This window comes from Anguilla anguilla, chromosome 16 (genome assembly GCF_013347855.1).
Source record: "Anguilla anguilla isolate fAngAng1 chromosome 16, fAngAng1.pri, whole genome shotgun sequence".
Lineage (NCBI taxonomy): Eukaryota > Metazoa > Chordata > Actinopteri > Anguilliformes > Anguillidae > Anguilla > Anguilla anguilla.
In genome coordinates this window covers 30,077,299-30,090,290 of record NC_049216.1, presented here as the reverse complement: position 1 = coordinate 30,090,290, position 12,992 = coordinate 30,077,299, and the positions used below count along the sequence as shown (strand labels likewise).

The 12,992-nt window shown below is 39.9% G+C and overlaps 1 protein-coding gene across 1 annotated transcript; it reads left to right on the top strand.

The window, feature by feature from the left end:
* The first annotated feature begins 3,707 nt into the window (after window positions 1-3,707).
* cebpa (CCAAT enhancer binding protein alpha) lies at window positions 3,708-6,027 on the top strand. The gene has a single exon (XM_035396453.1). The coding sequence runs from the start codon at window positions 3,963-3,965 to the stop codon at window positions 4,860-4,862; it is 900 nt and encodes a 299-aa protein (XP_035252344.1). The 5' UTR covers window positions 3,708-3,962; the 3' UTR covers window positions 4,863-6,027.
* Window positions 6,028-12,992: the final 6,965 nt, after the last annotated feature.

The window sequence follows — 12,992 nt, the reverse complement described above, 5'->3', positions numbered from 1 at the left end:
GTATTTTTCTTGCTGTTCTGAGCCATGCAAGTTCTAATGTCCTGGGAATGGGGAAATTCCGTAGCCACGCATAAATGAGCAATACTCGCACTAGTGGCTTGCTAACGTTCGGGTCTTAACAGACTAGCCAACCACACAAGTAACAGTAACGTTAGTTAGTCAGCCAGGTAGCTTTAACTGGTTCAATGTGAACATCATTCCAGCATAGCATACATTTAAATAGACTAGCATATTTAAATATTGCTCGCAATCCGTACAGTCAAAGCGATGACACATTTGTGGATATGACCAGTTTTTAGCATTGGCTAGCTACGCCCACTGTTTCGTAACACAAGAGTTAGCGCTAAACTAGCTACAATTAGCTAGTACTTATAGTATGTTAGCCATTACAGTTACAATAAAGTTAGCTAATACCCTGGTAGAATGGCTAGCTAACAACGCTGGATAATGTATGCGTAATTTTAAAAGTGTACCAACTAAAGCCCCCAACACCACAGCTGCATAACACAGAGCTAACAACTACATAGCTTGCTAACGTTAGCTGGCTACAATTAAATCTGTACAAAACTGTAGCTACATCTCGCTTGTTAGCAAGCTAACGTTAGCTGGCAGCTATTTTGTTTGAACACTTTTCTTCTAAACCTAGCAAATACGAAAAAAAAAACGAAAATCAGCTATTACCTTTAATAATAGTAGCTTTCAATCTCGTCCATCGAAGCAAAAGAAAGAGTAATTATTTCCTTTTTGACTAAAAAGATTCTTTCTGTTTTTGTTTAGGACTGGAGCTGCTCGAAGTATTGCGAAATCTTTCTCGCCATGTAAGGAAGTCTACCAGCTATTGGACACAGTGTTAAACGGGATGATGCAATATGCCGAATGAGTGACAGACACGACGACCAATTATAAACAGAAGTAGTCGGGTGGGGTCTCATATAACGGCCGCGATCACAGTCCATAGTTTCAGACCGCGACGACGAATGAGCAGTACTGACTGTACGCGATATCGGCTCTAATTTAGAGCTCTATTTTAGCGTCGAATGGAAAGAGATGGAAATATTACCTAGCCTACGTATTTAGGCTACATACTACGGTTGGGTTGGAATAACGGCTGTGATAGCCTCTCTCTGGATCAAACAGTCATTAAAACTGAAGTTCACTTCAGTAGACTAGGCTGCTTTTTGAGTTGTGTAAAACATTGTTTGGCTGTATCTAATATCCCAAGTCAATAACAATTCTACCTGTGCAGTATTTTTGTAAACATGCACATAAACACATCAGATTTAGGCTACCTAAGTATGTAAGCTAAGGCTAAAGATAGTTTTGAATTTATATTTCACTTTATTTCACCCTTGGTTTGACATGTAGGCGGTGGTGACTTTAGGCTTATGTGATGATATTTTCATATGGAATTATGGAAGTTCACTTATGAAAAACTGGATCACAGTGAATTCACCTGCAAATAGTGATCCTATTTATTCTTTAAATATCAATTATGTAATATACGTAGCAATGAATTAAAGGGTAACCAACATTAAAAACTGCAGGCATGTAGAGCTCTACAGGGACTTGCTCACTCCTGACAAAGGAACTCTAAAGTAGTCTATGGGTTTGAGCCTCCAGTCACTTCCCCCTTTTTTAACTACAATGTTGTTGATGCAATAACCCACAATGAGTTGCATCAGTATGTTTAGTAATTAATCTGCTCTCGTTTGGAGAAACAGTAAGACAAAGTTAATTTGGTTTATGGACATTTCATGTTAACTAATTAAATTGTAAGCCATTCATGGACCTGATGCTCATTTTTTGTAGATTTCCTGTGCTGTGCAATAACAAATATAACACAGTATCAAATATATGGTTCCCTTAACATGTAGGCCTACCGCCAACAACTGAAAGAGAAACAGATCATATGCAAGGTAACCTATAGACCACAAGCCCACAGACCCCCAATAATTTCCCTTGGGTTCATTTTTAAAATTCTTACGGAGGTCTGAAAAACAACATTAATCTGATGTTCTTGTTAGGAGTAAATGTCTAAGGATACTTGCAGAAGTGACAGCTTATCTTAAGAAAGAAACAGCCCTGTGTGCCCTTGAATTTGATGGTAACTGCACAGGGAGACAACAGAGGGAGCTCCCAGTCTAGTGTATTTGCAAAGAGATTATATTGGTGTGGCATGTGCCAACAGGTCTGACATTCTCTCTTCTGACAAACCGAAGTTACTGTTTTCATCTTGCTAAGAGCTGCACTCAGTTTTGTTAAGGGGCTGGTTAGATGCATTTTAAAGATAACAGTCACTTTTATCTCTGAAAAATGTAACGTTTGTGTATATATATATATATATATATTTGAGAGAGGGAGGGAGAAATTTTATGTATGGATGCTTAAATATTCTTTTGAAAATTTACAGAATTTTGCAAACGTTGCATTTTTTTCTTCTGTAGAAGAAGTAAGATTTTAATATTATCTGTATGATGTAACTGTACTGTATTCTGGTTCCCTGTTTTAGAAGCATACAATGTTTTTTTTTTTTTAGGTTAATAAGTTTTTATGAGAAACCTTATGGCTTTCTTCATAGAAATCCAGTAAACGCAAGTCACATAGAACACCCGCAAACTGGAGCGCACAGTGAGCGCAGGTTTGATTAAATCAACTGACGCCTGTCTAGTACCGTGAACCGTGAGTCCCCATCGAACCGGGTATTACATAGAAACAAGCTCTAAAGCGTGGTTGCGTCCACTACGCGCATTTCCACCTACTCTACCCTCACTATATTTTTTGTTTGACGGACAGTGTCCGCTAAGTCTTTACAAGCCATTTTTTTCACAGATCAATGCCATAAATCCTATCATGCCAAATAAAAATGAATAAATATCCAATTGTATTATTTTCTCTACTCTATGATAATAATAATAATAATAATAATAATTATTATTATTATTATTATCTAAATGAATGGTAGAATATTTTTCTGTACATTGTCCTGCATGCATTGCTACGATAATGTAAATAACAAAAAAGAGGTTTTGTTTACAAAATGTAAATGCATACTACTATACGTTGGAGAGAAGGTCGATTCTTTTTCTACAACATTCACAAAACATTATTACTCATTTGGAGTGATTTAAATTAGCTTAATATTGTACCCAAAATTTCGTTTGAATTAAAAATCCACACTTATAGTAATAAACAAATATTTTAATGCCTGGGAATGGCTCGCACGAATAATGCTGGAATATACTGAGACGTGTAAATTCACCGATTAACTTATATTAAGTATTGTTCTGACAGTTTGCAATCAATTATTCACATCAACATAATTATGTGAGAGTGGCTAAGTGTGGGGATCATTATTTGAATAGGAACTTCATCAGGATATAATGAATGTGCTATTTAATCGAAATCCAGATGTTCATATGAATGCGACGCAAATGTGACAGTTGACAGTCTAAACAGTAACCTGAAATTATATTTCTTACCCTTAGTTTGTAGAAGTATTTTGGATTAGCATATAATTTGTCGTTATCTGTTTAAAATGACTGTAAACTGCTTACACTTAGGTATATTTGCTTATTTTAGTATTGTGTTAATTCACTGTGTCAATGAAATATTGGTAAAACGTGTTGGGGTTTCGTATGGTTGAGCATTAGGACCCAGAAAACTTCGTCCTGCCACTACACCGAGATGTATATATAGCGTGCTTGTCCATATACTGTCAGTTGAGAGGTGCTTGTGCTCAAAGACCAGTCTGACCAGACTCTGGAACACCACTCTTTGCAGGTAGACACCGTCAACGCTTGTCAGTCCTGTCGCGACAGATCACATTCAAACTGCAACTCACCTTGTGAGAACACTAACGAAACCTGCGCTTTATTCGTCGAGCCACTGCGGCTTTCTCCGGTACTGCGACCAAGCTGGATTCCCGGAGCTCTTCACCATGTCAGGCGGGTTATAGATACTCCATGGAGCAGTCCAACTTCTACGAGGTCGCGCAACGGCCCCTGATGACCAACCTGCCCCAGAGTCAGCAAAGTGCGTTTTGCTACAAAGAGCCTCCTGCAACTGGAGACCTGGGTGAGATTTGCGAGAACGAAAACTCAATCGACATAAGTGCTTACATAGACCCTTCGACCTTCAACGACGAGTTCCTGGCCGATTTACTCCATAACAGTTCCAAACAAGAAAAAGCTAAACTGGCGAGCGGTGAGTACGAGTACCCCCACGGCACCGGCGGAGTGCCTGGGGCTCACCAACAAGTTTATGGCTGCATGGCCAACTACATGGATTCTTCAAAGCTGGAACCGCTCTATGATAACCCGTCTGCGACAAGAATCCGACCTGTCGCGATAAAGCAAGAACCCAGGGAGGACGAAGACGCAATTCAGGCTTCAATGCCGCCAACTTACCATCCTTCTCACCATCATCATCCGCAGCATCTGTCCCATCTTCAGTACCAGATTGCGCAGTGCGCGCAGACAACTATGCATCTCCAGCCCGGCCACCCGACGCCTCCCCCAACCCCTGTCCCGAGCCCTCACCACCAACACAATCACCTACCGGGCGGATCGATGAAGATGATGGGGGGCGGCAGCGAGCGGGGGAAAAGCAAAAAGCACATTGACAAGAACAGCGTAGAATACCGCTTGAGGAGAGAGCGAAACAATGTTGCTGTCAGGAAGAGTAGGGACAAGGCGAAAATGCGCAACGTGGAAACTCAACAGAAAGTCATAGAGCTGGCAAATGACAACGACAGACTGCGCAAGAGGGTTGAACATCTCACCCGGGAACTGGAGACACTAAGGGGTATCTTCAGGCAACTTCCCGATGGGTCTTTTGTTAAAGCCATGGGCAACTGTGCGTAAAATGAACTGTAAAAATGTAGGACATTAAAAACTGGTTCAATGGTTTTTTTCTGGATATTTGCTGTGTATCTGACAGATCCAACTCTGTTTCAAAAAGGAGCCAGGCAGCTGAGGTATACATGTATGTGCCTTTTGTACGAAACAATAAGCTCATTTTCACACGCTTAACAGTGATCGAATGATTGTTTTGTGCCTTAATGTAAGAATGCGCTCGCGTATGTGTTGTCAGCTACGCAAAACATATCTGTGCATCTAAAGTTGGCTACGATTTTTAATCTGTTATACAATGTTCAAAGTTAGCATCTATTTTGCGTCATTTCCACTCTAGATGTAATTTGCGTTGTGCCTTATACAGTTTGTATTAAATCTGCAAAATGCATAGTTCTCACTCATCTCGCATTTTTTACATACATACATACAGAAGTATGTGGACAGAATTCCTAGCCATGCTTTCATCCAGACACTTCAGCTCAATTCCGCTTTAAGGTACAGAAATGTCTATTTAGGCATGTGTCTGACAGAACTCAAATAAGAGACTGTAGATGGACTGAATTTAATGCCAAAGTATAGGACTGGAATGCAGTGATATCTGCTTCATATAAGCAGTTTATTTTATGCACTATATGTCGTCAAAATATGACGGAATTAAGCTTATTGTATTTTTTAAATTGCCATAGGTTCGGGTACTGATCTATTGAACGCCTCTCAGTGTACGCTTTATAGAATTACATCTTTATATTTATGCTGTATAATTCAAAATGTGAAAGGATGCCTCTATACAAAATGTCTTTTGCCGTATCTATGATGATTCCACATGAAGATGACTTTTTTTGTGCTTTCTCACTGGTTGTTCAGTGAAAACAGTTTCAAAGCCTGCTCTCTGTTGTCAATTTCATGCGCACTGTATTTTATATTATTATTGTTTTATTTTTTATTATTACACTCGGGCAGATGTCGGAACAGTGCCTTTTCACTTTTACGCTTGTCGTAAATCGTATCACTTGTCGAACGTTTTGGACCTACAAATATAAGGAAAAGGAAGCACTTTTTACAAATGCCATGTTGCCAATGTATAAGACAAATGTTTAAATACTTTTGAATTGTAAAATGAACATTATATATGCCAAAATTGTGAATTATAATAAAAGATCTTTGTGTTATATGACATGTTTTTAGGCCTTTCTTCTTGGTTGTATACTTGTGCTTGTGTCCTAAGTGCTTGTTATCCTGAACAATAGGCTATTTGTGTTTAAGACTACAAAGTTTTTTTATTGAAAAAGACAAAGACAAAAATTCAACAAATCAAAGCCATTCTTGGGTTTTGTCATGCTTGTTTAACTTATTCGCCATTTTTTAAACAAATGAACAGAACGAAAATATTCATTTTATAAACATTCTGTATTTATAAGTCGTGAAACAAAACTACATGAATGTAAATCGTGAATTTTGCCAAAGCACATTAAACAAGAGTTTGCTGGGTGTTTGAAAGCTTTTCCACTTCTGTCGCGAGATGGCGCTTGTCAAATACGAGTTAGAGCGCTTCCTCCAGGACGTGCTGTCATGCAACGGAGTCGTGCTTTTTATTGATTTAACAAATTTCGTTCTCATTTGGCAAATTTAATGTACTTGCAGTCAAAAAGCGAATTACAAAAAAAAGAAAAAATCTTAGAGCAAATAACGGAATTCATATGACAAATTAAATGACGTCCCAAATAGTTGTTTTCAAAACAGCAAAAGAAATACCAAATGCCATAATAGGGAGGGTGGGTGGGAGGAAAGACACTTCCATGTGTTCATGAGATAAGTCGTTTTTGTTGATCACACATATCATCTAATTTGTGAAATTATCTGTAAGTAAACAGATCATATGAAATGAGTAGAAGTTACTGTCACAAGTCTGTGAAATTTAATATTAAGATATTTAAATCTGGCCTGCAGATACAGTAGTACTTGGAATACCCTCTTTAATTATCAGTGAACATCCTTTTGTGATGTTTAACAAAGCAGCAACACATTTAAGTATGGAGTCCTGGGGGAAGAAGGGAGGGGAACATTCAATATGCATTTCTGTGTATGTATTTGTGGGCTGAATAACATAACATATATTTTATGATATAGTTATTCATCTGGCTCGTGTCCACCACAGTGACAGTTTGTCAGAACTGTGTAAGACCATCCTTTGCATGCAGGAGGTCTGGAGGGAAATTAAGGGCTCTGGTGGTGCCTCACTGCACTCTTGAAGGAACAAGGAGAGGAAAACGGTAGCAACCAGGGGGGAAAGATCACCTGCACTTGAAGCAGAGAGGAAGAAAGAAGTCTTTTTTTTTTTTTTTTAATTGATGAACAATTAAAGAACCTCTTTCTCCCTCTGCTTCCAGCGCAGCTGAAAGCCCTTCCTTGTTGCTTGCAGGAGGCCTGAAAATCTTGCATGTTCCGCAGATGGACGTAACTGTAAAAGCTAAACTAAGTTTTCATGGAGGTTGACACTGGAGTCCGATATTGAGGTGCCACTGCATTTGGTCTTGCACGGTATTTCAACTCAACAATTAAACAATTCAGCATCTGAATTCTACACTTTTCAGCATTCTGCCTCTTAAGGTAGTTGTCTATGTTTAGCATATTGTGTGCTGTTGATTAACAATGTCTATATGAATAAAAAGGCCTCACAGACAAAGTAACATAGTAATGATTATTTACTCGTAACCTCATTATATCATGTAGTATTTTATGCAAAGGAGGTGTACAGAATTAGCTTTGTACCTAGAATGGACTGACAGAATGTCTCACTTCCCATATTTAATTAGCCTCATTGTCTTTCATTTAACTTTGCCTAATCAGATTACAAGTACAACGTGTGAAGAAGGTCTATAAATCAACTCCAGTTCCCAGCCCCTGTCAAAGAAGAGACTGATTTAATTAACGCCCTAGGCTGGCATCGTCAGCTCTGCTTAGGGAAATGAAACGGGCACGACACTTCATAGTTAGCTGGCAATATATGCGCCTGTTTCTTTATCTACATTTTTCAACTGTAAATGATGCTGATAGACATTGAAAGTACTTAGTACTGGCGGAAATGACTTTAGACTGATAAAACATTTAAATGCTACATTTTGTGTTGCTTTGTAAAAACGAACACAGCAGTTGACATTCCGTCCTTATGTTAGTCCAAAAGGAAATAAGCCAGTAGAAACTGCATGGCTCGCTACAGCATACCCTTTTAAAGTAGGCTAATTCAAGCCTTACATAACAGCTGAGGTTGTGTTACCTTGCTGTGTCTCGTCCCAGTTTGTTCAGGGACTGTGTAGGTTGTGCATCGGGGCATATAATAATAGTTTTGAACCTCTCGTGGATTGTTTTTATAATTGTTTGTAATTGATGATTGTATACAAGAATGGCACATTGGAGGACACTGCCATGAGCATTTGCGTGAGGACAAAAACATGGCCTCCACTCAGCGAGGAGAACACACTGAAGCAGGGCACCTTCAACAGCTCAGGTTCCTGACGAGTGCATTTGACGTCTCGCCATAATGTTTTAAATTGGATTTACCGCACAAAGAGGCTGTTGTCTTAAACTTCCACTTTATTGCACTATACTGTATTAAAAAACGGCCGGTTCCACAAGTTAAAATCATATTTTATGTTTGCTTCTCTCAAGAAATATTAATTTGGATGGGGCGTACTGACCTCATGTAGTCGTAGTTTGTCATGTCCATTATTTGTTGTCATCACAGTCAGATGCAGTTTTATACAGAAAATCCATTGCTGAACTAAAATGCATTGATTTCTGGCCATAACTGTCAGGATGCATTGAACGAGGGCTAGGCTTCCATTTTGAAGGAGTGAAGAAAATGTTTTCGGTCACAGGTTGGAGCTCACTGGAGACACAGCTGGTCTGCGGGGAAAGGAACCTGCGGTGCTGTTCACTCATTGTCCTACAAGGGGGTTAAATGTTACAGAATTATTGGGACATGCTTTATAAAATAAAAAGGGGAAATAATAAACACAAAAAAGGGATGCTATGCAAATGCTGAGTTATTCTCTGCTTGTTCAAAATGTTTATTTCTATGTGTTTTTTTTTGTACTCACATTGAAATAACCAAGCTGTAAGGTACATAGCTACGAATAAATCCAGGTAAGATGAATTGCGCTTATCACTGTCTGGTCCAACACATTAATTTGTCACGTTAATTTGACTGTAATCCTTAAAAATCGTTTGCATGACAATAGTATTATTTGACCTCCTTTGCTTCATAGCTAGAAAACACCACAATTGGGAACGCCACTAATTCATAACAATTGGGAACGCCACTAATGTGGTGAAAAGTAGTAAAGATCCAGGGGGTCCCTTGAGCGGTATTGAGTGGCAATAATATTATACAGTATAAATGGAATTAAAAATGACTGGATCCATTTGCATTTAAAGGAGTTTTCCATTTTCTTTGAAATGTTCACTCATTTATTTCTTTTTATTATGGTTTTCTCCCAAAAATAGTCTATTGATAGTTGTAGTCATAAAACAGTCCAAACTCGTAATGATAGTTGTATTTTCCAATGAGTCGGCACACCCCTAGAATTTTTACAGTTTAAAGAATGACTTGTGAAACTTAGCATGCAGTCCGCTTTTTATCACGGCCATTTGTGTTTGGCCAGCTCGTACTATTCAGCATGAGTAATTTCATTATTCCTCTGCTTAGCATTATACAGTTAAGAGTTTTATATGCCATTGAATTTTCTGGCTCTGTCTCGCAAATAATTCCGAATATGTTCTACAAATCCCCCAATGAGTACGTTCGACCAAAGCACAATTGGGACATTGAATTAAAAAAACCGTCTTAACTAACAGCAATCGTATTAGCAGAATGAAACCACATGGGGCATATGTATTGAGTGAAATGTACTATTTCAACTGAAAAGTGAATGTGGATTTTTCAGCTATTCACAGAAGGTGCTATCGGCCCACACATTACAACTAGCCAATACTTTTACACCAGCTTGCTGTTTTACTCCGACTGTGGACCACTGTCCCCAGCGTCTGTCCCCTCGAGAAGGCTGGCTCAGCTGCAGGATGTGGTAGATCTCCCGCACCGAAGGGCCAGAGAGCATCCAGCGTTCGAAAGTTACTGAAAAAGACCGAAGCGCAGAAGAATAAAAATTAATGGGGTGCTGCGGGAGCTGCAGCAACATTTTTCTGTTTTGTTTTCGTTTGCGATTTTAGTGGGAAAGAACATTGTGTCAATCCTTCAACAGCTATGCGGCGTGGAAAAAAAGAAGAAGAGATAGCATCTTGAGTTTTTGAAGGACAACCTCACAAACACAGTTTCTGCGCTGTGAGGCGTACGGCTGCGTTTAAGACCGCTTTTAAGTCGTGCCGCATTGCAGCTACGTTTTGCACGGATGGACCGATAAAGGCCCCGGCGAGCATGCTCATACAGTACCCTTTTTTAAAATCCCAAACCTTGGCTGCCATATTATATGCACACAAAGTGAGTCTGATTCATCTGACTCAGGCAGAGGTTACAATAACATGGGCCCTTCTGTTCCTGCGTGGCACCAGACCTGGGGCCACCAAAACCAAAATGCATTGTGGGGGATTTTATACTTTTTTTGCTTTTTTGTTTGCGTTTCTGTTTTGCTTTTCAGACCTGATAGATGTTGGTGATATCACTTTGAGTTTCAAACACACGCACGCATCTGGTTTTCATCAGAAATATCTGTTGGGTAAGCTGTCATTGTGGATGTTGATAGTTATAAAAGGGGTGTTGTGTGCTGCATATTTAGCGATGTGAAACATGGATGATTTCATGACAAGAGATGACTTCATAAAGTGTAAATCTCAGGAGTTTTTGTTTTCCTTATTGTTCCACTAATCAAGTGTGCAGTTTGGCTGGACTGATAGACTGTAAGGTGGTTTTAATTGTAAATGTATATAGCTGCGAATGCATCAAGCTTATATCTTGGCTTCTACGCCCAGCTTTTTTATTCCAAATGGATATTACTGGAAACTTCTGTATTGTTACTGCAAGACGATCACCAGTGAATGCAAGTAAGCTTTGAAAAGAAACAGCATTTTAGCCCACTCAACTAATTTTCCCCATGTTTACTCTAATGCGCAGTTTGTTGACATAAGTCCAAAGAAAGTTTCAGGAATATGTGCTAAATTGCATAATTCAGTAATTCAGCATTTTCTGATACGAGGAAGTGCTTTGTGGCGCTGGAGGGGCACTGTAGAGAGGACTAAATAGTCAAAGCCAGTTTTCTTAAGACGCGAAATCAGACAGTGTTATCACTGCAAGACACCCCGTTTCTTTTGTACGGCACAGTCACATGGCCGGCTTCCAGTTTAAGATTTTGTAGATTAGGGCTGGCCCATCTGCCTGCATCGTGGTTATGAGTAATCAATTAATGAGAAGAAACACACGGAATGTTCCCACGAATGTGATGGAAAAAACCGAGACACCTTAGTCAGATGTTTATTTTAACTTTCATACCTGGTGTTCCTTCAACACGAGTTCCCCCAGCATTTCTGGGAATATTTAACAGACTTTAAATCTGGAATATATTCAAAGGCTTATGACTTTAAATAAAAGATTGCCATTGGACTGTTGCACTTGAAGGTATATTTGCAATTATTTTCACAGTATGATTACACAAGTGACAAGTTATTCTTGTATGAACATCCGTTGTATATTTGGTTGTATAAAATAGGGTCCGTTCATTATACTTTTGATTGTGTAAAATAGGGTTCATCCATTGTTTCTTTGGTGGTGTAAAATAGGGTTCATCCATTGTATATTTGGTTGTGTAAAATAGGGTTTGGTCTGTTTTTACCTAATCTAATCTGTCATGTTTTGATGTGTGTCAGAACCGTCCCAGTGTTTCTCTGACCACTATAAGGATTGTGAAACAACTGTGATTCACCTTCAGGATAATTAACGCCTTTTGTGGGGTTTACTGGTTTATCAGTTTATCCCTATTTTAACTACAGACTAACCATAACTTGCTCATGGGTCATTCTTGCAAAAGGAATCCAGTCATCCCAAAAAAAAAGAAAAACATTCTTCAAAATTTTCCACTTTTTTTTCAACTGGAACAGTCTAGTTATTTTGTGTGGGGCAAATAGATCATTTTGATAGATGAAGCATGATCGGCACTGAAAATGAAAAAAAAAAAACAAATGCCACAGAAGCATTTGGCTCAAATTGCATTCACACTTCTGACAATAAGTTAATTGAGTATGGGAATTTGGATCATTTGTGAATAGAAATATAAAGTATAAACCACCTTACGGTTGATAGATGAAAGGAAATACTTCATATTAGGTGACCCTTAAAGCTAAGCAAAAATCCTGTATGGCTTCAACACACATTCTACACACATTAGCAGTTATCGTTCACAGATCATGTAGTGGCTGGTCATAGGTTCCCATTTCCTACGAAGCAGAACAAAGATTGATTATGGGTCTTGAGTTTTTAAAAAAAAAAAAGGTGTAACCAAAAGACTGTAGTTTATTGCTCTTGGAGGCTGGGCATTTTTCCCCATTTCCTCATGGTGGCCGCAGTGCCTTTTTTTTTGGGTGGAGGTGGGGGGTGGGGTGGTGGGGGGGGCTTTTGAGTTTAACCCCCACCAGAGACCCCGACCACCGCCCCCGGAGCTGGAGTGGGCTGCAGCGGTGTCATACAGTCTTCAGACATAATCGCACGTAACGAGAGCATCGAGCCGCTCCACAGCCTGAGCCCGGTTCGGTAACTAAGGCCTGCGGGGGGGGGGGGGGGGGGGGGGTGTTTGTTGCCGTGAGACGGAGCCCTGGTGGGGGTGGGGGTGGGGGCGGTCACTGACTCCTGATAAGGATTGTTGAAATGTGCGGTTTTTGGGGGGGCCCCGCCCCCGCTCTGTCCTTTGTGCCGCCGCTCTGAGCGGCAGGTGGTCGAGCGCCAGGCCCACCGCCGGGCTGCCCGTCGGGGCAGTCAGCAGAATCGCCGCTGCGATGGTGTGACGGGACGAGCGATGCCAACTGGCCGAGAGCAGCGAGTCCAGTTTCCCCGCTGCGAACTTGGGCCGCGTGCTATATACAGATGTTTAGTGAGAGTTTATTTGATGAAAGAGAGACACGTCCCCCTGAGCTGAGAGT

What these genes read in the sequence shown, in the direction of transcription:
- cebpa (XM_035396453.1), top strand. Translation starts at nt 3,963, where the DNA reads ATGGAGCAGTCCAACTTCTACGAGGTCGCGCAACGGCCCCTGATGACC.